Source organism: Dryobates pubescens, chromosome Z (genome assembly GCF_014839835.1).
Source record: "Dryobates pubescens isolate bDryPub1 chromosome Z, bDryPub1.pri, whole genome shotgun sequence".
Classification (NCBI taxonomy): domain Eukaryota; kingdom Metazoa; phylum Chordata; class Aves; order Piciformes; family Picidae; genus Dryobates; species Dryobates pubescens.
The window spans coordinates 107,254,086-107,282,034 of NC_071657.1; the positions used below are offsets into that span (position 1 = coordinate 107,254,086).

The following is a 27,949-nucleotide window of genomic DNA, read 5'->3' on the forward strand; positions in this document are numbered from 1 at the left end:
AGCGGTCCCGGACTCCAAGTGTCCTGCGGGGGCCAAGGCCACCACCCGCCTCTTCCCATAAACGACACCCCGGGGACGGCGGGCACAGAGAACCGAAACCAGGGCTCCATGCGCATGCGCACTTCGTAACCACCAGCTGCCCCGCCCGCTCTGCCGAGCACGCCGCCGCACTGGCGGCCAATAGCGACAAAAGGCGCACCGTCCGCGCCGTGACGTCACAGAGACGGCCCCCCACCTTCTGCCCCCGCCCAGAATCTAATGAAAGAGAACGTGCAGCACGGGGTCCTTCCCCGCCTGCCGCGACGTCACAGTCACCGCCTCTCTTCTCCTTCACCGACCGGGCGGCGGGCCCAATCAAAGCCTCCTTGGCCCCCTGACCCCGCCCCGTCCGCCCAGTGACCTCACAGCACCTCCTGCGGTGGCGGCGACGTACAGCCAGTCAGCGGTGCGGGCAGCAGCGCGAGTTCCCCGCCCCCCCGGCCGTAATCCCCTTATGCCCGCCCCGTTCCCGTCCGCGTTCCCCCTTTCTCCTCTCTCCCCCCGCACCGAGCGCTTGGCGGCGGCGGCGTAGCTCAGTCCTGTTCGTGTTGGCGGCGGCGCCTCCTCGGGCTCGGCGACATGGAGTGCGCTGCGGCGGGGGCTGAGTTCAACATCCTTCTCGCCACTGACTCCTACAAGGTGGGCGCGGGCACGGCAGGCGGGAGGGGGTCACCTCTGCGGGCGTCCTGGCGCTGCTGCACCGCACCCGCCGGGCCTGGCACCGGGGCGCTCCGTGCGCGAGGCGCCAAGCCAGGCTATCCCTTCCGCCGGCGCCTGCTTCCCCCTGCCCCTCTGGCCCCGGCTGAGAGGCCCCCCGCCGAGGCGTAAGAGAGGGTGCTTGGCCTCGAGGTGGCGAGAGGGGGGGACACACCAAAGGCCTGGCTGGGAGCTGCCCCTGCAGACCCGGGCCGCAGAGGAGACGGCCGAGCCCGCTCTCCCCCCGGGTGCCCGGGGCAAAGCTGCTGGGTAGGCGCTGGTGAATGCTAGGCGAGAAAAGAAAGTGAAAGCGGCCGGGGTGGGCGCCGTTGTCCCGCGCGGGCGGACTTGAGGGGCGGCCATGGCGGGGGGGCCGCTGTCCACCGTCGAGCATCTCTGCCCCGCTGCGGCCGCTGCCGCCGCTGCCCTCCTTCGTCGAGGCGCGAGGGTGGAAAGCGGGCAGAGCAGTTGCTCTTCTTTTCTGTGTACTGTTTCTTATGCTTGGCTCAACTCGGACAGCGAAACTGTCCTGTTGCTGGCTGCTTGTGGCTTGTATTTCCTTCTGATACTGGGTCCTCCGAGGGACTGACTGGCTTAAAATACGTACTTTGTAGTCCTTTGCTTAGTTTCTGGTCATTGCGGTGGCAAATTTGCTAGGTAAGGTGTTTCGACCATGGAATCAGCTTGACAATCCTTTACTTCCACAAAATTACGTGAAAATAGCGTTGCTTGATAGCAGTGGTCTAGTACAGGCACACTGTCCACCCTCTGATCCAGTAATTCCTGGCCCGGAACCTCTTGGTGTGCCTCACAACATGAGTGTGCCCAGCTCCAAGTCCTACTTCTCCGCAGCATTGCATTAATGTCAGCACACGGTTGCTAGACACTAGGCAGAGCCAGCGTATGAATCCCCGTATCTGCTTACACAGATGTGCCCTGTGTCTCCTCATCTGAGAAATTAACTTTTTCCTTTGGAAATTGCATCATGTCAAGGAGGATTTTTGTTCCCTGAACACAGTAATAGGCCTGATGAACGTTTCATAGTATTTGTTATGTTACAGCTCTTTAAAGATTTGACCACTTGGATGGGTTTTGGTTGCAGTGGAGGTTATCTCTACAATGAAGACATGAAAAAAGTAAATGTTATGGCCAGGTCTTGCTATTGGCTACCAAAGCACAAGCCTCCATGTGTGCTCTGATGGCTAACTTGTGCCGGTGTACCTTTCCCAGCTTCTCTGTAATATTATTATTATTAATTAAAGTTACATGAAGACTTTAAAGAAATTCTCAACATTTATTATTGTTGTTTGTGGGAAGGTGTGTTGCAAAACTGAAGAGACTGATAAATCTGAAGAGTAGCTCAGAGCATCCTAACACTGCTATTGAGGGCTCACAAAACTGCTTTAATTAATGACTTAATCTAGCCACAGTGCTCTCTTAAGAACTATGTTTACATGTTCATTATCAGACTTACTCAAATATGGAGGATCTAGTTCAGCTCTAGGATTAGTAGTAGTGAGAAGCACGGGAATGATAGATGTCCAGTTTGCTTCTGTGTTCTTTGCTGTTTCATAGGAAAGATGATCTGGTAACATTCCAGGAGTGGCAGAAATCTTAGTGGTCAAGTAAAGGCCTGAGATTTTTTTTTCCAGTTTAAAATGGAATTGAGTTAAAGTCTTTGGTGGCAGCTAGGAACATTTTGTATTACATTAAAAACAGTTGAAATTGTGTGCTGTGTTTTATTAGAAGTATTAAATTTGTCTGTCATCTTGTACACTTTTTTTACAAAGCTTAGAGTAATGCTTAAACAAGTAGTTTCTTCTCTCATGTTAGGTAGTGTGAGCAAATATCACTTATCTTCTCCCTGGATGATACTGTCATTTCCTAATCAATGAAACACACGTAGTGAGAGCACTTTCAGTAACAACTGCACTGAACTATCTGGTAGTTTGCAACATCAAGCTTTTTGCAGGAGTTAGCAAACTAGCAATTGAAACAAAAAATGAGAACTGATCTTGAGGGGGGGGGGTTATTTTTTTATATTTCTGTTGTATTTTCAATTGTAGCATCTGTTTGTGTGCAACACTGTGTGTAACATTCAGACAGGAAAAACATGTTTCAGTTCAGAAGCTTACTTGGTAATCCTAATGCAGTAGATGCCGATCCATACAAACCAATGTTGGTGACAAAAGTCACATGAAAGTAAACAGCTCGGGGGGGAAAAGATTGCGCAGGCCATCCTAAACAGTGCAACATGGGCAGCTGCCCACGAGTGAAAAGTTATGGTATCTCAGGGTCATATCTGCCACAACTCATTGGTTTGAGGGTTTGCTCTAGTGTCTCCATTCTCTTTTGCTACAGTTGAAAATTCGGGATAGAAAGAAGATTGGTTACTGGTTTAATGCCTATAAAAATGGAGAAACAAAGTAATTTGGTATGCAAAGATTTTTCTGTTGACAGTTGATCCAGCCTCCCCTCGCTCTACACTATGTTTCTGTCTGTATGTGTATCATAAGGAATTTCCTCTTAAGTCACAGAATATTATCAAATATTCAGCTTCAAAATCTTAAAAACTGTTTTTGGAAAACAACTGAACATCATGCTACTATCTGGTATACTTAGTACTACTTGATTGAAATAGTTCCCAGTGAGTATTCACCCAGGGGTGTTGCTGCATACTGGACCAAATACTGAGCTTCCATTATGAACTGGGGCTTATTGGGTTGTGCTAGTGCTCCAGTGTTTTGAGGCCAGGCTTCTAATTGAGCAGTTTATCTCTAACTTGCATAACAAGATAAATGTTTTTACATTAGGATTTTTTCTTCTTGTGTAGTTTGTTGCATATTCTTAAGCTTCTCCAAATCCCCCAACAGTGTAATTCCTTCTTCAATAAGCCTCAGAGTTTGGGCATGGGCATATGGTATGGAATATGTGCTGATAAATAAAAGCAGCCTTTTAAATTATTTGCATCATAAACCTTTCAAGACATTCATTGATGGCAGTGTTATCTGGGGGACAGGCATTGTTTGAATGTCCAATATAGCAATGATGCTTTTAACAGTTAAGTTTTCTGTTAATGTCTCAGTAGTACTGAAAAAGGGAAGCATTTGAACTCAGAATCCTTGTTGCTAGCTAGAAAGCTGCAAGTTGAGGGGATGTCAGCAGACTCCTTCCATCTCATTGTTCATGCTGCACAGTGTCTTTCTCCTGTGGCTATGCCAAGAGTTTCCAGCAACCTTGCTCCTCTATGACAGTGAGGGCTTTCTGTTCACTCATTGTACTTGCCAAGCAAAAGGGTCTGTGGTTCCTCATTTGTCTGATCTTGTTGACTCTCCACCTGTCCATTTTCTTTGATTCCCGGTGCTCTGTTTATCCCATATTTGGGTTTTTTTGCACAGGCAAGAAATCTTCCAGGGTATATATTGTCTGAAACTCTATTGGGAAGATCAGCGTAGCAGAGCTATGTTGTTCAGTCAGAGGATTCCAGCAGCTGGTGTATAGCAGGCCTGGGTTGGATGGACCATGAATTGCAAGTGGGGGAAAGGCTGTCAAAATGAGGACTGAACCTTGCTCGCTTAAGTAATATCAGCTTATTTTGCTTTTACCATGAAAGATATTACTGATCCTTGGAATGTTTTGTAATATAATAGCTATAATGAACTGCCATGCAATTACCCTATAGGAGCATCTGACTTGCTATCTAGACTGTAAATGAGATCTGTTTGAGAAGTCAGTTGTTCCTGAATGTTTCAAGGAAGCCTAAAAGATACGTTCTATCTCTGTATGTCTTTCCATGTTGAATTCTAAGTATTTGGCACTTTGACTTCTATTCTGTGTGGAGGTAGGAGAGCACTTACTTTGGAAGTGTTTCATGTGATCATGTGTTTATTCTAGGCTCTAACAGCCTGTATATTCTTTATTTATAAGTGTAGAGGTATGAAAGGAAGAGACATGAGCACTCTTTAGCTTATTGGATTTGAGTAGTCCTTAGTGACTGTAAAATATTCTTTCTAGCAGTCCATGTATGTATATGCTTTTTAAAATGAGTTTTTATTAAAATCTTGTGATTTTAATAATTGTCATTCTGTCAGTGGAAAAGCATTGGAACCCCCTGGATCGACATGCCTTACAAGAAGCAATCTTCACTTTCTCTAGGTTTATTACCTTCCAAGTTTTGATTTGCAGATGCACAATCCTGTTACAAACCCTGACTCATCATTGCTCTAAAGGAACACTGCAACCATACAGAATTCAGCCAGCTTTTAATAATGGGGAGTAACCCCTTCTGGAATCATTGCAACTTTCATTGTTGAAAATGTAAATGTTTTTTCTTTTTTCACTAAGGAACAGGAAACCTGTAGCAATATGCGAAGTAGTACAACTGACTGTTGAGAAATGTGTAAACAGTAAGCCAAAGACACTTTGTCATCTTTTTTATGATAATCTTGAGTGCAAAACAACTTGTTAGCAGTAATCTGCTGTAAAGTGTCACCTGTTGCATATTCTCTGAGCGGCTGAGAATGCTTACACTTTACCTTGTTTTTTGGATTAATATGGTCCTTGTGTCCCTTAGAGCATCTCTTCTGATAATGTGTGGCTTTCATAGGAATTCAGTTGTTTGCATGGGCTGCTCTTAGTTTTTTTGGTACTGACTCATCTCTTTTTCTCACCTCTGGTCCTCTTGTTTTTCAATATATAAGAGATGATGAAGTAGAATACAGAGGCACTGAAAGTCATAACCTGCATTATCTTATCCCTCCCATCTCCCATGGACAAATATCTCCAAATATTCTCACTTTAGTTCTTAAACATTGTCTTCATATGTGTTTGCTTCACTTAAGCATTTTAAATAAGGGATCTGAAGTCTTTCTAAGGCTAGTTTCCTATGGTAATTTGAAGCTCATGTGTAACCAAAATTGTGAGATTGTACTTGAAATCCCTGCGGTAATCAGGAAATTACCTTAGATTTTTTTTTTGTTTTAATTTTTATTGTTACTTGTTTTTACTCACCGTGTCTTGCATTTTATTTCCTATTGTTGGATACCCTTTTTGTTCAGTTGTTAGAGATTGATTCTTCTGACATTTCCTCTTTTGTTCAAATAAGGTTATCATTTAGCCATACTGACTTTTGGGGTTATTTTTTGTTTCCACTTCTGTGGTGTGCATTCTGTTTGTGATTGCCTTGAAAGCTGAAAAAGGATCCTTGTTGAATATGACTACTAGTCATGGTTGTCGGGGTGGGTTTTTTTTGTTTTTCCCTTCCGGAGAGGGGGGTCAGCACTATCTTTGTAATTTTATGTCATTCCAGTGAGGTATATCTGATAAAGCATTCCCTTTGTTCTGAAGTACTGGTTCATCTCATTGCTGTTAATGAACAATGTTGTTTTCCTTATGGGTTATTGGCAACTTTTGCTTTTAACTGCTCCATTGGCTAAACCTCATAAAGCAGTCTTTCAAATTACAGTCTCTTTCCACAATGTGAGGAGAACGGCTCGATAGGCATAGGACAGGCCCCAACACAACAGTGATTTCTGTCTCTTGGGAACTTCTAGGCTGACAACATACTTTTCCCAGACATTTCACCAGCTTGTCAGGATTTTGCACTTGTTCAGGGGTGAAATTCCAAACCACCAGAGCTGACCACCATCCTAGACACTTGCCTTTACTTTCCCACACATCCTGCCACTCATAATTACCCAACCAGTAGCATTCTTCAGAGAGCTCTGTATTGCTCTGAACAAAACCTGGCATGCCGGCAACCAGTGCAGCACCAGCAGAGCTCTAAGTCATCCCCCTAAGGTGACACTCAGCGTCGTGGTGAGCACATACAGGACTCCAGCACATTGGCCCCAGCTGCCCCTAGAAAGCAAATGCATCAACATAGTGAACACACCATGGGGAAAAAAACCCCAGCAAATGTATATAAAACTCTCTTAACAAGCCTTAACTGAATCTTCTTCATATCTTGGTTCTTGTGATTTCAACGCTTTTGTCTCTTGCCAAAATTGACTGTCTTAGTTAAGATAGCTGCTTTTGAGCTACATGTTGGGATGCCAAATACAGACTCTCCTTGGTTAACACAGCCCATTCTCACAAACCCCTTTCCCCCAGCACAGAAGTAAGAGAAAGTAGCACAAAAACCCCCTCTAATTCTGGCTTGAGCTTTACTGGAAATGAGATAATATAATGCACAGTTACCTTAGCCTATTTGCAGAAAAGTGCAGCAAAATGCAGAAGCAGCAGGAAATAAGCCAATGACCTACCCCATCCCCTGACCTGCAGCCCCTCCACGGGAAGAGACCAACACCCCAAACATAGAAACCAAAAGTGGCAACCAGAACAGGAAGCCTCCCGTGTTACAATCTGAACTTCAACACCATAATACTTTGGTCCATCCAGCACTTTCATTTTGAAGTGGGCATGACAGCAGCATGTTATTGAATATCAGCAGCAGATTCAATTCAACCTGTGACAGAACTGCAAAAGTAGAATATATTTTTTTGAAGATGGTAGCTGAAGATCATGCAAATTTTTATTCTAATGTATTGGCTTCAGCAACCTACTTCTAGGTAATAAGTTGGGTAATTAAACTCTTTTTCGAGAAATCTGAGTAGGCAGCCTCATGCAGATGTAGTTTTCTTTGTTTTAGTTGAACTATTTTGGTTAACAATGACAACATTTCGTTGGTTTGCTCTATAGCTTGTCACATGGAATTCATGGCATTGCTGCCGGGACATCTGCTGTGCACACTTAAAGCTGGCAGGTTCTGTTGTGGGCATTTATTCTGAAATTATGAAACTGTAGTGTGACAACAGTATGAAGAATGAAAATAAACAGAGTTCACAGGTGATGCAATCAAATTGTGAAAAAGCTCCAGCTTCAAGTCCAGTCCCAGATCAACATTTTTCACACAGTTGTAGCTTTGTTACATGCCAACAGTGTGAAATAAGGAGTTTCTGCTTTCTGTGCCTTATAATTGTGTTGGATTTAGTTGGAGTAAAATGAATTTTCTTCATATTCTGTTGCATGGTCTGTGGTTTGGATTTGTGCTGAAAACAGAGCTGAAATTTCAGGGATGTTTTAGTTACTGCTGAGCAGGGCTTACCTGAGTCAAGGACTTTTCTGGCCCTCATCCTAGCTGTGAGTAGGCTGGGGATGCACAAGACAGTATGAGGTGACACAGCTGGGACATCTGACCTGTACTGACCAAAGGGATATTCCCTGCCATATCACCTCATGCTCAGCGTATCTTCTAAAGGAAGGAGAAGGAAGGAATGGACATTTGGAATAATGACATTTGTCTTCCTAAGAAATCATTACATGTGATGGAGCCCTGCTTTCCTGGACATGGTTGAAAACCTGCCTGCAGATAGGAAGTGGTGAATGAATTCCTTGTTTTGGTTTGCTTGTGCATGCAGTTTTTGCTGTACCCATTAAACTGTCCTTAACCCAAGAGTTTTCTCCTTTACCTTTCTGATTCTCTGCCCCATCCTACTGGGAGCAAGTGAGCAAGCAGCTCTATGGGGCTCAGTTGTCAGCTGTTAAATGCCAACAGTAGTGAATGAACCTTCTAATGATTTCTGTGCTCTTTTTCTTGGAGTCTAACAAAATTCTTTGTAAGGAGGATGTGTGTGTCCGTGTTCCTATTCCCACTAGTTAGGCGTATGAAACAGCATATTCGTGACTGCTCCAGAGTAGGGGGTGCAGAGATTATGGAATGTTTTGGTTTTGTTTGGGGGTGATTTTTTTTTTTTTTTTTGTCTTTAAACATGATGGTGTGCTGAAGAAATTCATCTGTGAGCTGACAGTGAGACACTTATAAATCGAAAACCAAGTTTTGTCTTTGAGTCTAACATTGTTATTCTTCAGCAGTCTGCTGTTGAGTGATTGTGGAGTTGGAACAGAATGGGTTTGTGCTCCATTATATGCCTGCATTGCAGTGCTTCAAAGTAAAGGCATAAAACTTGCAATGACAAGCTTGGGTTTTGTTTGATTTGCCTTGAAGGCTTTGTACAAGTAAAGACAATGAGAAAGATCTAAAAATTGACCTTTCCATTATTTGGGTGTTTCCTTGCAGTGTTGGAGACACAGCCATAACAGTGCTATGCTCATGTAGGAGACCTGAAAAATTCTGTTGAGTGGTTATAGCTCATTGTCCAAACTGAGTGAAATACTAAATGTCATTTGAGAGGAGAAAGAAAACTGTATTAAAAAAAAAAACAAACAAACAAACCAACAACCACCAAACAACCTTTAATATGCATTTTTAGCAATAGAAGTAAGACAAACCTTCAAATATTTTGTCTTGAAAGTGTCAGAAGTACATTTGAAAAAAAACAAACCACCAAAACCAACAAAAACTACGACAATAAGCAAGAAGTGGTAAAACTATTCCTTTTACAATTCTTTGTGATATTAGAAACAAAAATGTTCAAAGTGATTTGGAGTAAGAAGTAACAACAAATGTCTAATGAACTCGTGCTCCAACCTATAATTCTGGGGTTTTGAGAAAAATTCAGGCATCCCTTTCACACTTCTTTTGAGTTTTGTTCTGATGTATGTATGTGTGTGCTTTACTTAGCTATAGGGATATTTATCCCATATGGAATGTGTAGACCTTTTCATAGACTTTTCTTAAATTATTACAAAAAAGGAAACTTTTGGTAGCTTCACCTTTGGTAATGCCTTAAGCTGATTTAGCTTGTAATTTAAGCAATGATCATATGGAATTTGTCATTATATGTGCTTTGTTTAATATGGAATTACAGATTTTGCATGGAGTTTGGTTTCTCAAATGATACCTTACCCAAAGCAAATGGCTGGTTAGCTGTCCTGTCGATACTTTAAAAAAAAAGAAAAAAAGCTGTTCTTGTTGAACCCAGCATAACAGTGTGTGGTTACATGGCCAGTTTCCATGTAATACACTCAGTGTGCATCTTTACATGCTTCCTTTATGCTGAAAGTGAGCTTTCTTAAATTGTGGGAAGAAGTCTGTCTTGCAAGCTTTTGGGGAGGTGCAAACCTCAGGTGTGTTTTAACAAGATTACTGACAGTAACAGCTTTGAAGCTGGCTTTGATGTAACCAGGGCTTGGGAAAGCCACTCGGCTCATGATGAATGCGATGCCTGGATAATGGACATTGTCAGTGCCGTCCTTCTTGAGTCTGGATATCTTTTATTTGACCTACGTGATTATGGCCTTTAAAACTTAAGGAAAATAGAAGCAGGTACCTCCACTTCTGTAGGGGCGGGCATCTTTTTGCGATCGGGCATGGACAAAGTGAGAGTGTGAAAACTGACCAATGTATTGGTGCTCAGTGTTGCTTCTAAAATCCCCGTCAGTGTCCTTCCTAGCTAACCAAAGTGAAGTCATCAGGGGAATAGAAGAGCTGGCTATTAAGATTACTCTATGGGGAGGACAGTTTTGTAAACTGAAAATTGAAGGTGGCTAGAAAAGAGAAATACCCTAAATACTGCTTAGAATGTCCAGGAGACCTGGGGGTTACTTTAAGCTTCAGTGTACAAATATGATTTCTTTTGTGCTTTGAGATCTTACTGAAGTTTTTTTAATGTAGGTTACACACTACAAGCAATATCCACCTAATACAAGCAAAGTATATTCCTACTTTGAATGTCGTGAAAAGAAGACTGAAAATTCCAAATTAAGGAAAGTGAAATATGAAGAAACTGTTTTTTACGGCTTGCAGTACATACTGAATAAATATTTAAAAGGTAATTGTCTCAGTTTCCAGTAAAATTTACCTGTAAATAAATATCTTAAGACTTCAGGCTTGAGAAAAAAATCAGCTGGAACAATTACAGGTTATCTTGGTGCAGTGTAGGTAGTAACACACATAAGATCTTACTGATGTAATTCTGAAAATAGGATGTGCACCCTTGTAAAACGGTATTGACTTCACAATTCAGACATATCTACGCTATGTTTATTCATGCCAGTGGTTTATTAAAAATGAAGAGGTGTTCATATGGCCAACTTGCACAGTCATCACGTTCCTCTGGGATCACTGCTATGAAAACTCTTAGCAGGTTTTTGACTGTCATAAAGAATCGATAATCTCAAGCTGTTACCAGGTCACCTTCAAATTACAAGTGTACTTTAGCCTGTTGGTTTCTTGAGCAGCTTAATCTGTATGAAAAAATTTGGAAGTAAAATTTTGTTTTAAGGTGGCTAGTTTACTGCATTTGATGTGTCCTCTGTCTTTGCTGAAAAGAGACTTTTCTGTATCTGAACCAGTTTGTTGTTTGTTTTATGAAGTGGTGAATAATTGTAAGCTTTCATCTGTTTCTGAAACTACAGGTAAAGTGGTGACCAAAGAGAAAATCAAGGAAGCCAAAGAAGTATATAGGGAGCATTTTCAAGATGATGTCTTCAACGAAAAGGGATGGAACTACATTCTGGAGGTAAAAACCTACGAAAATACTGTGAGATTGTTATGAAGGATTTATGAATCAAGTACAGAATAAATACAGCAGTCTTTCCTTTTAACCATGGTAGTAAAGACTGGATAAATTTAGCTTCTTATGTTTAGTGTACTTGGAGTAGCAGCTGTCAAAGAACAATAATATAATTGTAATTCCTTAGAGAAAAGTAATTTTCATCCTTTCAGATGCCAAATACAGCTTTGCAGGTAGTAAGGATTTATGGCTGCCATCAGCCAACTAGTGTAAGTGGGGGGCTTGTTGGCAGGGTTCCACATGGTGCTTAGTGGTTGCTTGCATCATTTATATTGCGTTCTCTAACTAATCTTAACCATTTTTGTTCTAATGCAGAAAGGATTACAACTTCTTGCATGTGTAAATGGGTCCAGAAGATAGATGTTTTGTTCAATTGATTCCTAAACTTTGCAGAAATAGTTAAGTTGGACTTTATTATGAAATGCAAGGCTTGAACACTTCTGACATGCAAGTCCTTACAAACTTAGTCTTGCACAATTATCATATTTCCCTTTTGTTTAAAAATGTGTCAGTCTTCAAGTAACTGCAAACATCTCTTCTGAATAATCAGGAGATTGAGACCAAGAGCATTCTTTAGAGCTGTTCTAATCCTTGCAGATTAATTAAATGCTAATTTCATTTTGGGCTCTAGTGAACAGATTATTATTTTTTTTTTTGCATTTGAAAACACAATTTTTGGTTCTTTGCATTTATTTTTCCCTGGATATCCTGACTGTATATATGTTACGGTGGCAACTGCTACAAGTTTCCACTAAGTGTTGCAAATGGCAACAAGGTTGATACAACTGCCTCTTGGGAAACAGTGGTGTTGTAGAAGTTTATAGAGGACTTGCAGCCACTGCAAGTAACTACAGATGTGAATTCAATCCATATTTCCTTTAGGCTGTTATACATGGTGGACTGCTGTCTCCTGTATTTAAAATAATCTTGGTCCCTCTTTGGCTAAACTGAATTAATACACTTTTAATACTGCATGCCTGTCCACACTGATAGGTTTAACTAATCCCATTCAACTTTTGGTTTAGTCAGAAGAAGCCTTCCTGTATACATGGTGTATTCCTTATCAGATTGTCTTGTTAAAATTACTCATGTATGTATAAATACAACTTCCATTTCTTGATCTTGGATGCTGATGGCTCTCAGACTAGAACTGCATGTACTCACTGGGACTTTGCATGTTCTTATGCACACAGAGACCAGGCTTCCCCTCACTGAATTCCTGTATATACTCAGATACCTACCACGCTTTACTCTCTGTATGTGTAGTATTAGGTAAAGTGGAGGGAGCAATGGCTGCATGCATGAAGTGCCAAACAAATTGGAGATGTACACACATGAATCTGTACTCAGCATAGGTAAATGAGTTAATACTGCCAGCGCATAGGGGTAGAAGAGGGGAATGGGCTTCCTGGAGAACAAGGGGATGGTGTACAGGCTGGAAGTTGGTTGGAGTTGAGAAGTAAGCCCTGAATTTTGAGAGTTGATTCTACCTACAGATTTTGAAAATGACTAATAGAGTGCTGTGGCATGTCATACTGCCTTTTTTCTGTGGACAAAATCAACACCTGTAGCAACTTTGAAATCTGTTTTGTTTGTGGTAGTGTTTTGGTTTTTATTTCTACTTAGCTGTACTTCAGTCATTGAATTATTAATGAATTATTTTGAGTGCTTTTGAAGGCTTCATTGTCCTTGTTAATCCAGAATGGTTCTCTCTAACAACTGAGCTCTATATAAACAGAGTTCACTTCAGCATATTACACTTTCGAAGAAACTTTTGAACTGTAGTGTAAAAGAGACTTTTGATGTGTTTTGAGCATGGGAGAATATATTTTGATGCTACTTATGACTCTGTAATCTCTCTGACTTGTTGCAACTTTTGTTGCCTTTAAAGAACACCTCATGAAAAACTTTCTGTTGAAGAGTATTAAAGTATAAAACATTTTAGGTATTTAGCTTGCAGAGCTCTTTCAGAAAGTTGTAACTGCTCTTTAGAAGTGCTGTTTGCAACTTACTCTTTTTCAGAGGCTGTATTTCACAGAATGCTTAGTCCTTCAGAGATGAAAGACTACATTTGTCAAAAGAATGACACTTCAAGGTTAGATACAATGTTTAGTGGATGGAATGATAAAATCCCCTTAAAACAGATACTAAATGGATCCTGCTCCAATAAATGACCAAAGCACACATCTATACTAAGCAAAACTAGAGACTTCTTTTGAAGGCCTAGATAATAGCTAAATGCTTTCTAGCTTGCTTTGTCTGAAAGCACTGAGGAAAATCAAGGAACAAATATTTCTAGTTCCATGGGTGAAACTTACATATTATTATAGGAGATTTAAGCCTTTCTGACTCAGTTTGCACAAGGAATGCAACTGATAACCATCATTTGGTTTGATAAAGAAACTGAGGTTGAGGTTATAGGATTTTCCTCTTCTTTTCTTTCTTTTTTTTTTTTTTTAAATAAATGGAATTTTTTTTTAATTTGGGCTGGTATGTGTGCAAACAAACCAAATTATTTTTAGGATTGAAAGAAATTTAGAAGAAGAAAACTTTATCAATAAACTCATAGCTTGACTTATATCCCTTGCAGTCAAATAAAAGAGAAGTAGGTCCTAATTTTTCCTGTTTAACAGTATTACTGTTTCTTACACAGAAATATGATGGCCATCTTCCTATAGAAATAAAGGCTGTTCCTGAGGGCTCTGTAATTCCCAGAGGAAATGTTCTTTTCACAGTAGAAAACACAGATCCAGAGTGCTACTGGCTCACAAATTGGATTGAGGTCAGTTTGGGAAAGTTAACATGTTTTTTTCTAAGTAAATATTAATGCACTTAAAGAATGAAGCCCTCATTGGTTTAAGGGGAATCTCTGATAGCTTTCATCTTCTGCTGTAAGTAAGCCTGGGTTTTAGTGCTGTTACACAGATCTTTTCTCCCTACCTGGCAAGAGACTGTCACAGCTTTAAGGAAATTCCCAACAGTACTTTTATCCACCGTGAAAGGGAGATGGGGGGGAATTGCATGTCTGTAGCTTGGGAGTGATAACTCCTGAGATGGTCCATACCTGGCCTAACTTCTAAAAGTATTGTGAAAGCTAATTGCTTTAGCCCTAAAGCAAACTGTGTGGAGGCATCACTGCTTTCTGAATGGGAAATGGAAATAAGTCCTTTGTGTGTCTGATTAAATGTCAGGTGGGCATATTTAAGTCTCAAGCAAACATACACTTACTAATGTGATGGATTTTGCTTTAGACTATTCTCGTCCAGTCGTGGTATCCAATCACAGTGGCTACAAACTCAAGAGAACAGAAAAAGATTTTGGCCAAGTATTTGCTAGAGACATCTGGCAGCTTAGAAGGACTGGAGTATAAACTGCATGACTTTGGCTACAGAGGAGTTTCTTCACAAGAGGTAGTACTACTTGTTTAATAATTTGAGAGCAGTAAATGTTTTTAACTAGAAACGGCTGTAGCATGTGTCTGTTAACAACTGTGAATGCAGAGAGTACTGTGTTTGGACTGATTGATGGTGGAGGGGGAAGAGATGAGGTGGGGCTGTGTCTGAACTCTTGAGAACTAGACCAGGAGAGCTTTTTTTGGTATGGAAGCTCACTTTCCTGTGTAAATGCACTGAGAGGGCACTGGTGTAACAGGAACTGAGTCAGAGTTTTACTGTTACGAACTAGTGCTAGACAGTGACAATTTAGGCTTCTATATTTGGTGCGGCAACTGAAAGTTGCATCTTTTTCAGACGGCAGGAATAGGAGCTTCAGCTCATTTGGTAAACTTCAAAGGAACCGACACTGTAGCAGGAATTGCATTAATTAAAAAGTACTATGGTACAAAAGATCCAGTTCCAGGATATTCTGTTCCAGCAGCTGAACACAGGTAAGATACTGGGCTATTAAAGCCTTTTAAAAAACAGCATAGCAAAATTATTTTTTTCTTACCCACCTTTGTATCCAGAAATATTAAGCTATTTAACTTAGATCATACAGTACTAGACATGACTAATCCAGCTGCTGAGGCTGAAGTTCTGTACTGATTTGAGGTGAAGAGCTCTCTCTCCTTTGTTTTATTTTGCTTTCATTAGTTTTTTTTCTGCAAATCCTGTATAAGGTCAGGAGTTAATGCAAGTCCTTGGATTTCACTTGCATGTCTGCATACTGAAATGAGCAAAGTATAAAGGAAGGGATGGGGTGGTTTGTTTTTGTGTGGTGTTTTTTTTGTTTTGTTTTTTTTACTTATATAGTACAAAACCTAGTCCTTTTAAATAGAGAATATTTTCACTTTGATTTTGCAAAATGAGATAATGGAAAGGTTTACATGAGTAGCTCTCCTAGTATAGTAATCATCTGTAAAGGAACACTGCTTTATATAACTTTGTGGACCATTGCTGTAGTACTATTCTAGAACTCCTGCTTGATCAGTAGAAGTCACAAATTTCATCTGAAATGTTTTCTTTTATCTTAGCTTAATACTGCAGTAAAATCCAAAAATGATGGCCTGAGCAACTGTAACGTTATTTGTAATGAAAGCAAACCCATGGAGTGAAGAGAGTAAGCGTTTTTGCACAGCATATCCAAGTGGTGGTATGAAGCAGACACCCTTAAACTGCCCTAATTTAAGCTTGTATTGGCAAATGCTGACTGCAGGCAGCCTTTCCAAATTAATACACAAAGAGGTGTGTCTCTAGAAAGAGATTCAACATTTTCCATAATTGTTCTACTGTTCCCCAACCTCCAGTGTGAGGCTGTGTTGTGAGGGGTTCTTACCTCTGGCATGCCAGCAGGATTGCTCTTCTGGACTGGCCTAACGGTTTTGAAAGAAATTTTGTTGTCTCTTCACTGCTGTGATCTGGGGCTTGTCCACACAGTAGTTAATGCTAGCATTCAGTAACTCTGTCTCATGCTGTTGCCTGTACCCTTGTACCAAGGGTAATGCCCTGAGGCTCCTCTACAAGAATGTTTGTATGAGTGAGCATGATGGTTTTAAATCACTATTAGAAGAAAACACAATTTATTTTCTCTTTAAAGATATTTTTTTCTGACATATGCTGCTAGTTCTACTACTTCCCATTTTGTAATCTGAAGTTGCCAGAGCAGATGTTCTGTTCTTGGATCTTTACTTCCCCAGCTGTCTGATTTGCAGATTTAAGAGAGAAGCTCTTCCAAATATGTTTAATATTTTTTTTTAATGTTTTTAAAGAAAATCACATTTACACGTGAAAGAAGTTTAATGTGTCAAGTGTTTGTCCTAGCTGCCAAAGTTAAATCCAGGGTGCTGTTTGTTTAGCATGTTTACTATCCATGCAACAGCTGATAAATACATAGTTCATGCTGTCTTGTAATCATTGCCTGTTGCTATCTTGAACTGTTGCTAGTAGGGAATACAGAATGTGTGATTTAATATATAAATGCTGTTGTAATAGCGATTTTTTTCAATTGACTTTACAGTACCATAACAGCCTGGGGTAAAGATCATGAAAAAGATGCTTTTGAACACATAGTGATGCAGTTTTCTTCAGTGCCTGTATCTGTGGTTAGTGACAGCTACGACATTTACAATGCTTGTGAAAAAATATGGGGTGATGACTTAAGGCATATAATTGAAGGCCGGAGTCCAGAGGCACCACTTATTATTCGACCAGATTCTGGGAACCCCCTTGACACTGTTTTAAAGGTAATCCTTTCTTTAAGTCATTTGTATAAAAGATTGGGAAGGGCAAATGTGTGGTTTGTAATGACCAGCTAGCTTACATAGAAAACTTAATGCTCTAAATTGGTATGCTTAGTGTATAGTTCAGGATGGATAATTTGGTGCTATGAAAAATGTAAACATTTACTTCAGCTCAGTATCAACATGGAAACTCTTTTGCAGTCTAAATAGTTTAATCTTTTCTATCAAACCTATTCTTACCCACTGTTCCCAGTACCAGGCTATTAAGACTTCTTATCATGAAGTTTAGATATGTTGGCATTTTGTATGAATATAATTAATTGTTTTTATGCTAGTGGACTTCCTCCTCTTGTAAGACATGCATTTAAATCAGTAGCACATGACCTCCATGTTGAAAAATGCTTCTTGCCTTGTAGCTTTTTAGAGAGCATGATTGTTACAGTTCTATAATCAAAGCTGTTGGTACCTTTGAATTTGAATAGCTGTCACAACTCTATTAATGAGAAAGTAGGGGAGATTTTAGTTGTGTTGGTACTCTATCAAATAGATCCATACACTTCCTCCCCTGCCCCAGGACAACTGATGTATCACAAACAGTAACTGAATAATTTTTGGAGAGCTGATAAATAAAACTCCTAACTGAAATGTTTCATTTTAATTATTGGTGGCTAACAAAATTGCAGAAAACTGAAGGCCTCATCCACCATCTTTAGGGTGGTCAAAAGAAAAGCAGAATCTTCAGATGACACATTTAATAGCAAAAACTTGCAGCAGTCAAAGAGAAAGGAGGGAAGTATGGTTCTGATTAACTCTTGGGTGCGAGTTCATAAAGCCATATAGTCTGTAACTGTTTTAATGTCTTCCACCATCATGGCTGGCATGCTTTTTGTTTGTGTTTCTGTGTGGATCAATTTAGAGTAGGATATGTGGGTATACTTATGTTGGTTTTTGGTTTGTTGTTTTTTTCTTTGAGAGAGCATGACTCAAATGTGGAAATTGTTTGTTGGAATGGCAGGATTTTTTTTTGACCCGTCTCCCTTCTCTTTGCAATAGGTCTTGGAGATCTTAGGGAAGAAGTTTCCCATTACAGAGAACTCAAAAGGCTACAAGTTGCTGCCACCATATCTCAGAGTTATTCAAGGGGATGGTGTGGATATCAACACATTGCAAGAGGTAGGAAATCCTGTTCATGTGTCAGGCTGGCACTGGCAATGTTGACATGTAATCTGGACTCTGACTGGTCAGACATTGCTGCAGAGACTTGCTGACCCTACCCTGCCCTTCATTCCAGACACTGGCAGGATATCCTAATGTGTAAAACAAATTCATTAGAACTTCACAGGAAGTTATTAAGATGCATGAAAAAAAAAAATAGGCATTTCCTAATCCCCCTCTTGTCACCCTTCTCCTCACACTGTCTCTTCTTTTCTTTGCTCTAATCCTGCTTGTCAAGTCTAATTCAGATCAAAATCTGGCAGTGTTTGGTCTTTTCATTGATATCTAAATAACACTGCGTGGTTGTGGTGCTATAGCAATAGTCGTAATTAGCTGGTTTGGCTCATTTGTTGTGTACTATCTGAAATGTGCTTGCACTCAAATATTGAAGGTGTAGTTTTTAAGTAGACTTTAAAAACAATGGTGAGGGAAATGAATACATTGATTTGTTAGACTGTAACCTGAGTCAAAATTGCAATTCCATCAAGACAAAAACTGGTGGTTTAGTAGATGCTGCGTGCTTGAAACTAGTTATGAATTCACCATTATTGACTAGATGGAGGTATGAACTACAGTTGATAAGGGGCATGTAAAAGGAGGAGGGCTTGACTTGATCAGGTTTGTCCTGGATCATTCATCCTCAGCTGTATTAAATTTCAAAATCAGAAATGACCTATGATTATTTTTACTTGATTTTGTTGATGCTTGTCTTGGCTTTCTAGATTAACATATCCTTAGATTCTTAACAAAGTTGACTTTTGCTGCTTCTCAAAACTAGGAGTAGGAGACATCAGGTGCTTTGTTGTTTGTTAATGTAGTCTGAAACTGTCTGCATATCTAACATGGACACAGTGGTGGACCTCAATGACAACTCAAATTTGCCACTCAGATCCTTAGAAGTTAATAGGTCATTACCTTATATGCTAACTGTAGTCTCACTGTGCACTACAGTTCTGTTCCTCCTCTAATAACCTTTAAAACAATTTTATTTTTTTTTGTCCCATGTGACTTCTTGAGAGTATGGAGCTGTGTTAATGTGCTTGATGGAACATAAGCATGAGCAGTTAATAACTGGAAACAAAGCCTTGTTAAATACTAGGGAAAGAGACTTTTTGTTGTAAATTTTTTTTTCTTCTAAATTTTTTTTCCTTAGTTTGTTTCTCTTTTTTTAAAAAATAAACTTCTGCATGTTCTCCATATCAGTTTAACAGAACCAATGTCTGTATTAGGCAAAATATATTGTGGTTGAGATTTTAATGAGCCATGACAGGAAAGAAACTGGATTGTTTGTTCTCTCTTTTAAGAAACTTGAAGGTTGCCTTCTGTAAGTTATACTGGACCAAAGCCAAGGATGCTCATACAGCATCAGCTGTAACCAAAAGGTTAAAACTAGTATTTTAAAATCTTTATATCACTGCTCTCCACATTCTAAATAGAGCAGGAAAATAATTCCAGCTGCTAATTGTAGAGGGTAAGAGGCAGAATAAGCAAATCTTTGCTCTGATGAGCAGCCTGTTTGATGAAGAAAATATAAACTGTAGCTGATTGTGGGGAAAAGTTTACCTGTAATATGTAGTAGAGTTTAAGATCCAATTTCACAAAGTGTACAGAGCCAACATAACTCGCTGCTGCCTAGTGACTGCTGCTTATCTCTTTCTGAATCTGCAGCCTTGCTCTGCACCTCATGTCAACTTTGGTCATTGAACCACTGGTCATTAAATTAATGTAGCCCCCACATGTAGCAGTGAATGTCTCAGCCAGAATTATTCAATTTTGTGGTTTAGTTAATTAAATTTGTCCCCAAAAAGAGGCCAGTACTCATCAGAAAAATTTCTAAAAAAAAATTTTTCAAAGTTGTTCTGTGTTGGGAAAGGCAGGCAGGAAGGAGAGAAACACTTCATCATTTCACAGTAGCAAGTTATGTTGGAGCAAAGCCTCCACGATCTTATTTTAGTTGTGTTCAAATTTTATGGATCTTGTTATCTTGTGTCAGCAAAATACAAGGTTACTGTGCTGACTTTTGGAAGACTGGGTAATATTTAAAAACAAACTAAAAAATGAATGAAAAACCTCCTGCCCTGGAAGCACCTCAATCCTGAAGTGTAATTCATGCTTTTCAGAAAGGCATTTACGTGAACAAATGTAACTCTGTTGTTGTGGCCGTCCTACCCCCATCCCCTCCCCCCTGTACAGCCTATGCAAGTGATTATTCTAATTAAGCCATATCAGCTTCTAGGCATGATTTATCTTTATGGATCAGATGAAAGGTAATGGGTACGATAGGGAAATCTAGAATAAGTAATAACCAATTTCTCCCACTTAACTAGCCAAACTAGCTGAAACAACATTACAGAAAACACCTCAGAGTATAAACTGGATTTTAAAATTCTTTGTTTTAATAGGGGATGCTGGTAGAACAGGTAAGGAATTTTTTTTTCTGATTTTCTTCTAGCATTTTCACGTTAAAAAATCATTCCAATCTGCTAACTCCACGATATACTACACTTTCAAAGGATTTTCTTTGAACATTCAATTTCCAGATGTCATTTTATACAAAGAAAATCCTCTAATCTGGAGTCACAGTTGATATATTAATCATGCTCATAATGGTCAGAGGAGGCTGGTCAAAACCTTGACACATGAATGTTTTCCTTGTTTAAACTTGAAAGTGTGAGACAAAAAAAATTCCTCTGTGTTGTTTTCCTGTGGGGGAGGCTTCAGTTGTCTCAGATCTCTTCCCCCCCCTCCCCTTTTCTCTTTCCCTATTACTGTTGCTATTTGCCATCTCTTCCCCATACTTAAGGAAGCTGTTATCTGGGCCTCTGTGGGTCACTGGTAGAGTCAGAGCTGTCTTTCAACTTAGATTCTATTTCCTTTTAACCTCTCACCAACCAAAGATCAGTCCAAGTAAGCAAATCCCTTGGGTGAGAGTGAAAAGGTGGAAGCCAGTTCTTCACCCAAGGTAAGTAAGGAGTGTGTGTGACACAAGATGAACAAACCATCTGTAAATGAGAGCAGAAAATCTATCTGGAAGGGAGTTCATGTTTCTCTCACCCAGGCAAGAAGGTTAAGCATCCATGGCCAAGCTACACTATATTTGTACTAACATCTGTTCCCTTACAAGTATCAGTCAACATGAAGTCTAAGCATCATCTGCTTTGTTTATAACAAGTAATTTACGTTACATCTGTGGACTTGTTCAGGCAAGTTCAGTGTCAAACCTGATCCATAAAACTAGATAAGGAAAGGAGCAGAATACATTGGCTCAGGCATAGCCAACAGTTCACATAGCTTCAGGCTTGGTCAGTCTCTGGACAGAACTTGATCAGGATCTGGGTGGAGTTTACCTGCTTTTGCCTTTTCAAAAGACAGTGTACATAAGCAGAATCCATATCCAGTCCCAGTCAAGTTTGATTTCTTTTGGTACTATTGAGCCTTATGCTCAAGGAGAGGGTATATAAAATCCCTCTTCTTACCCTTCCTTTGTTGTCTTCAGTTACTCTGATATGCTTAGGAGAGAACTTAATTAATTTCAATCCTTTATTCTTCCTGAAGATTCCTTTTAAGTGCTCCCAGGAGAAACCTAATTACCTGAAAATATGCATTCCTTTTTTGCATGGTCACTGTCTGAAAGGATATGATGAGTATTGCTGAGATCCACAAGATTGTCACCTATTGAGGCATTTTTTTCAAGATACAAAGCATCACAACCTTAAGAGAAGGTCATGGCGATAGGGTCTGAGATTCACTTTCCTTGGCTTCTTAGATGAGGCTGGTGCCATTAGAATGCTAGAAACTCACTGATAAGATCTCTGCTGGGGAAATCTGAAAACATAGCGGGGAGGTGTTCCGTATATAACCTCAGAAGGTTATAGAGCTCTTCAATCTGCCCCTCCTGCTGATTGGCCTCTGTCAGGCATTCAGATTGAGAGTATGTGAACAGATTCTTTGCATGAGACTAAATGGATAAACTAAATGCTAGCACTTTTGTTTTGTTACATTAGCTACCACCAGTTAGCCACTGTCTGAAGTTAGAATTGTTCCTTTTTTTTTTTGTCTTACGAAGGAAACTTTTCATTTTGCCCCATAGCTGTCTTAAAAAAACAAAGCAGCTTGATGTCAGTAGCTCCTGAAGCAGTCCTGTTCAGTCTTACCCTGGCATTTCTTATTGATGCAGGATGTTGACGCTGCACAAAAAGTTACTATATTCATGATGATGTTGATTTTTGAAACTCTGCACTGTTCCCCATAGATTACTTCCTTCCATTCTGCTAATCACCACCTTTTTTTCACCTACTCTGAAGTTTTTCTCACCCACTTCTATTAGGAGAATGGCTAGGAGATAGAAGTTCAGACACTCTCCTTTTGGGTCTGTAACCATCATTTCAGGCTGTCATAATCGTAACAGGTCAGGGAAACAAATCTTAGCCATGTATGAGCATGAGTAAACTAGCACCCATTCCTCCAGGCTAGAGGATGTTACGTTTGGATAGAATGAGGGTGGGGAGGAAATGATAAAGTTTTAACGTGACTGTTGATAGCTGTGCAGTTCACAGTGATCTGTACTAGCCTGAGAAGGTAGCAAATCAAATATTTTGAACAGCTTTATGTATTTCCATTTTCCGTCCTCAAAACTGCTGATCTAATTCCAGTCAAAGCAATTTTCATGAGAACTGCTCTGTTGAAGTCCTTGACCAAAATGGCTAATAACTTGCTGGAACTGATGATCGAGATGACTGCGTTGTTTCAGGATACATGCTATGCTTTGAAGCCCTCTCATCATTTTGAGAGTTCAGAAAGTTCTGAAATAACTCCTGTAAAGTCCTTTATTCTCTTGAGAGCTCTGATTGTCTGGACACTGCATTGCTTTTCTGCCCTCGTTTAGAACATAAATATGCCAGCATGATAATAGTTTTACAGCAGAAACTTGCTATAATTATGCCATGCTGGAATTGCAAATAAAAATTAAAAGAGCGTGCCAAGTATTGACAGAATTGTTACATGCCTCTCCTGGAAACTGAATGTTAGTTGGTTTAATTGTCTGTAAAAGCATCTTGTTTAAGTAGTATAATATTTTTATGGAAAATCACCATGGCCTAATAGTATGCCCCATCATAATTTTCTCTTTCTTATTAGATTGTGGAAGGAATGAAGAAGAATAAATGGAGTATTGAGAACATTGCCTTTGGATCTGGTGGAGCTTTATTGCAGAAACTAACCAGAGATCTCTTAAACTGTTCCTTCAAATGTAGTTACGTTGTAACCAACGGTCTCGGGGTATGCCTTTGTACACCTTCTACCACTGTGTTTTCAGTAGAAGCCTTCCTGCTTGTTTAACGTTTCCTGTTACATTACCACCACCTGCATTAGGTGCACAAGCCCCACAAAGCCCTTTTCTTTAACAAAAACAAAAAATACTCTCTCAATTTTAGGTAAACGTTTTCAAGGATCCAGTTGCAGATCCAAACAAAAGGTCGAAGAAAGGACGACTGTCACTGCATAGAACACCTGCTGGAGATTATGTGACACTTGAAGAAGGCAAGGGAGATCTTGAAGAGTATGGACAGGTATGAATTTCCAATATGTATTATGTTGTTCTTCAAGCAAAATTAGACTGACAAAAAGCAGGTTATAACTTAATTTCAAGAGGTGGGGTTTTTTTGGTCTTGTTCAACTCCAGTGCTATTACCCAGCGTGGAATTCAGTAACAGCAGAATGTTCAGGCTTTGCAAGTAGAGAGCTTTCCTGTTTGTCTTCAAAAGCAAGAGGACATTGCTGCTTTTCCTCAAAATTAATGTCTTAATGTTGCAGAATATATGCCAGCCAATTAGTTTCATATGGGCTTGTATTGCACAGTTTGACTAGCAACTTGAGTTGCAGGTGGGAGAGACATAACTAAGATTTGTTTCTGATTGACATTTGTAAATAGTTCAAATGTACATAGAGTAGATGCCCAGTTTTCAAAGATGTCAATTTAAAACAGCAATTCCATTTCCCTGTGAATTCTTTCAAGTTGCAAAAATGAGCTGTTATTTCAGTATGACAAGGGCAGACTTTATGCACATCTCAGGCTTTCAGTTTGCTATCTCTTACATTTTCAGTGTGCAAGTAATTAAATATTTAATTGCATGTTGAGTCTCTTCCTGAATTAAGAGAATTGAAAATAACTTATCAAATTGCACTTCAGCCTATAGAGGCTGAAAGTTTCATAAGTTTTCTGATATACAGAAGCACATTTTTGTGCTGAGATCTGAGAAATTTCAAGACAGAAAACAAACTGAGCTATACTGTGCTCTGGATGCAAAAATCAAGGAAGATTTTCAAAGTTCTGTATACACAGAAGATTTTTATGTATATCTAGAGAGGGAGGGACCTAATGGTGAGCAATCTTTTCATAACAAATCATGAGATGTTGACTTGGAAGTTAGGCAATATGTAGTTCCTTCATTTTTTATAAGTTAACTAATTAATTAAAATATTAGAGTTATTTGTGTGGTACAGCTTCTGGGGCTTCCTGGAAATTACAGGCAAATGTAGTATTTTGAGCCCATTTCCTTAAAGCCACAGCTCCTTGCAGTAGGTCATTGAGCATAGCCACTGCTCAGTGTTACTTTTGTGCTAACTTTCCTGTGCAAAGCTGTACTTCTAGCTCCTTCAGTGTGCTGTTTGCAAGCTCTTCTTCGCAACACTGTTTTACAAAAAGCATGTGCAAAGGGGAGTGGGAAGAAAGATTCCCACCCCCCGGTTGCTCTAGAGGAAAGAAGAGTTTAATTTTAACCTCTATAATTGAATTTTGTTTAATTAGTTAAGTGCAGCCTTTCTTACTAGCTGCCCTAGCAAGGTGTGTTTAGCAAGTGTGTATTTGGTCTTGGCCAGAGGGGGATGACTCATTTTAGGGACTACTCAATACTTCTGTCTCTGCACAGGATGGGCTAAATCTTCTGATCAGTGGAAAGTGTCAGAAGAGGCTGTAGAGATTTAGTATCTCGAGAGTCTAAAGCTGCAGTCCTGCCAGGCCTGATTTGGGTGTTGGTTTCTGTATCTGTGTAATGCATGTTGTTTGTTCATTTGCCAAATCTGGTGTTTCTTGCAGGATCTCCTTCATACAGTATTTAAGAATGGAAAGGTAACGAAGTCATATTCATTTGATGAAGTAAGACAAAATGCCAGACTGAAGAACAGTGAAATAGAAATGGCGTCTCACTAAGTTTCATTCCATGTCAGTATATGTGTGTGTGTGTAACAAGTATGTACTGCATAGCTACTGGGTTTCTTGTACAGATTTGTGTGTTTGTGTTTTATGACATTGTAGCCAAATTATTTGTTGGTTTATGGACATACTGCCCTATCTTTTGCCAGTCTTTAGAGAAGATGAAATCAGGAAATGGTACTTGCATTGTAAAACATGTGTAATGCTAAAGTGTGCTTTTTAGGGCCCTTTGCCAGTAGTGATTCAATCTGGTATTGATCTTTTCACAAATGAGACAGAGCTGAGAAACTTTTTTATATATAAAACAGAATATCACAAAAAGGATTTACATAAAATTATCATGATTGCTTTATGTTTATATTTAACTTGTATTTTTGTACAAACAAGATTGTGTAAAATATATTTAAAGTTTCAATAATTAAGTCTTTCCAACTTTTCATGATTTTTATGAGCACAGACTTTCAAGAAAATACTTGGTGGGAGGGGGAATCCATTGCCTTTTGTCCATTAATCAGCAAATAAAACATGGCCTTAAAGTTTGTTGTGACATCGTACCATTTGACAACTAAATCAGGACTCGTATCTCCTTAAGATCCCATAGAATTGCTGACCTCACTGTTTCTTGTAGTTGTCTGTATTAGTAAATCTACATTAAAGAAAATTACTGTTCGTACTAGAAGGTTTAGGTACTACAGACCTTGCTGGCACGGTAAGGTATGTAAATGAAATGCCAAATTTGTAAGGATTCTCTACTGCAACTGAACTTGCCAAGTCTATCCTACTTGGCATATGCACCTCAATATTTTAAGAGTAAAATTTTTAAGATATCTCCTCTTCCACGCTAGAATATATGTGTAAAATACTGAAATATGGAAGCGGTGTATTTTAAAGTAATTACACTTCTGGGTTTATTTTTCATATACTGTAAGTGACATGACTTTAAAGCAAAATACTGGACTGGGTAGTGCACTTTTTTACTTTTTTGTATTTTTTTCATTGATTTGCCTTTTGTCAGACTGGATGTTAAATTGTAAAAATGTTTAACTATTTTTGTTAACGACTTTAATAAAACTTTATGCTAGCCAAACTCCTACATAAATGGCAGACCTGTTTCCCCCTCTCGCCCTGTCTCATTGGAGTGAGGAGGGGCTTTTATTTTGCAGAGGGTAACTGTAAAACAGTGTTTGAGAGATACTTCCGAACCGTCTGGACTTGATTGTATTTGCTCTCTGCATATGCTTGATGTGAATATCTGCTGGAAAACAAAACTGAGGATTTTATTTGAGAAGCTATGTAGTAACCTCTGAAACGTTTGATAGTACTGTAGGATGGCTCTCACCAGAAAAGTACCTCCCTTACTTAAAAAACAGTAAAAGCAAATAGCTCCTGTGTTATCCTGGTAATCAACTGTCAACCAATGGCTTAATATATTGATGTAATTAATTAATGCTTCTCATTAGCAAGTAATGTTACAGAAAAATGTTCAAGGTCCTCTAAAATAATTTAAGCCTACAAAATGTTATGAAATGTGCTTTGAGAGGAAGATTCAAAAGCCATACTTCATTGTTTTTATTCTCTTGCTAAAAAAGGGCCGTATCAAAGCACCCATAGTAATTCCAGGGTTTGTGGTTAAGACATTTATGCCCAGTATCAATAGTTCTTGTTAATAAAAACTTGTTTTCCACTTGTAGTGTATTGTAATTATCCATTTAATTGATGTATTGTTTCAAAAATAGTGCTTTAGTAAGACTAAATGCTGACCTTTCACACTGAGGAACTGCCTTCCCTTTGCTATTAATGATATTGTTTGTATTTGGCCAGGAAATATTTTAAATCTGGACCTAGGATCAGTAGCAGGTCAGCCTGTTTCACTCCTCCACATGTGTAGTAGGGAGTTTTATGATGTATTGTTTAAAAAACAAAGTAAATGCTGCTTTCATTCTCTACCAATAAAAATTTTGATAACTATTGACTACCCATAACTGATATTTTTGTACTTGAGAACTAAGAATATACTGTGCAAGCAGTTTTCTTGTGTACCATGAAATACATTAGTAATTGTTCAGTATTGTCTAAAACTGTAAACTTATTAGTTGAAGACTTTTAAGCAAATTGTCTACTTGTGCATGTTGCTTTCAGAAAATTGTCACATTGCATGTCTTGGGCCACATTTTATTAAATGTTAATATCTTTAAAAGAAAGGGGGGAAAAAAGGAAACACCTGGTGCTATTCAGACTTGCATACATATATCTCTGTGTTTGGCGGTTTGACATTCTGGGTATCAAGGAGTTGACAAATTACCACAGTGCTTGAACCTTACAACATCCTAATTCTTCCACATGAAAGCAAACAGCATGCTTAAGTTTGCTTTAAATTACTACATTTGTAGTCACTGCTATATTTTAATTATCCCCATTTCATAATACAATATTTGTATTTAAAACTAGGATTTGGGAGTTTTATGTTTAATACCCTTATTTGTAACCATATTTAGCATAAGAAATGGATTTTATAAGACTTTTTTTTCCCTTCAGCTGCATGATTATGAAAAGATATTTTTTTGGTACTTAGAAAGATCTGGGGAGAGAACAGAAGAGTACTTAATTTTGTCAAAAATCAAAACAAAGTTTAAACAG

At 39.2% G+C, this 27,949-nt stretch overlaps 1 protein-coding gene across 2 annotated transcripts; it reads left to right on the forward strand.

The window, feature by feature from the left end:
* The first annotated feature begins 496 nt into the window (after positions 1-496).
* Positions 497-26,400, forward strand: NAMPT (nicotinamide phosphoribosyltransferase). Of its 2 annotated transcripts, XM_054178007.1 has the most exons (12): positions 497-678; positions 10,310-10,466; positions 11,053-11,156; positions 13,864-13,992; positions 14,462-14,620; positions 14,960-15,096; positions 16,665-16,890; positions 17,941-18,060; positions 20,505-20,522; positions 23,239-23,379; positions 23,535-23,669; positions 25,196-26,400. In XM_054178007.1, exons 1-12 carry the CDS (start codon positions 619-621, stop codon positions 25,307-25,309), a joined length of 1,500 nt encoding a protein of 499 aa, XP_054033982.1. In that variant the 5' UTR covers positions 497-618; the 3' UTR covers positions 25,310-26,400. The 2 variants fall into 2 exon arrangements, with proteins under 2 accessions (XP_054033982.1, XP_054033983.1); XM_054178008.1 differs by lacking the exon at positions 20,505-20,522 and having other exon boundaries at positions 498-678.
* Positions 26,401-27,949: the final 1,549 nt, after the last annotated feature.

What these genes read in the sequence shown, in the direction of transcription:
- NAMPT (XM_054178007.1), top strand. Translation starts at nt 619, where the DNA reads ATGGAGTGCGCTGCGGCGGGGGCTGAGTTCAACATCCTTCTCGCCACT. An exon ending in GGCTCACAAATTGGATTGAG is followed by an intron (nt 13,993 to 14,461) that starts GTCAGTTTGGGA and finishes ATTTTGCTTTAG; the next exon opens with ACTATTCTCGTCCAGTCGTG. An exon ending in TTGTAACCAACGGTCTCGGG is followed by an intron (nt 23,380 to 23,534) that starts GTATGCCTTTGT and finishes TCTCAATTTTAG; the next exon opens with GTAAACGTTTTCAAGGATCC.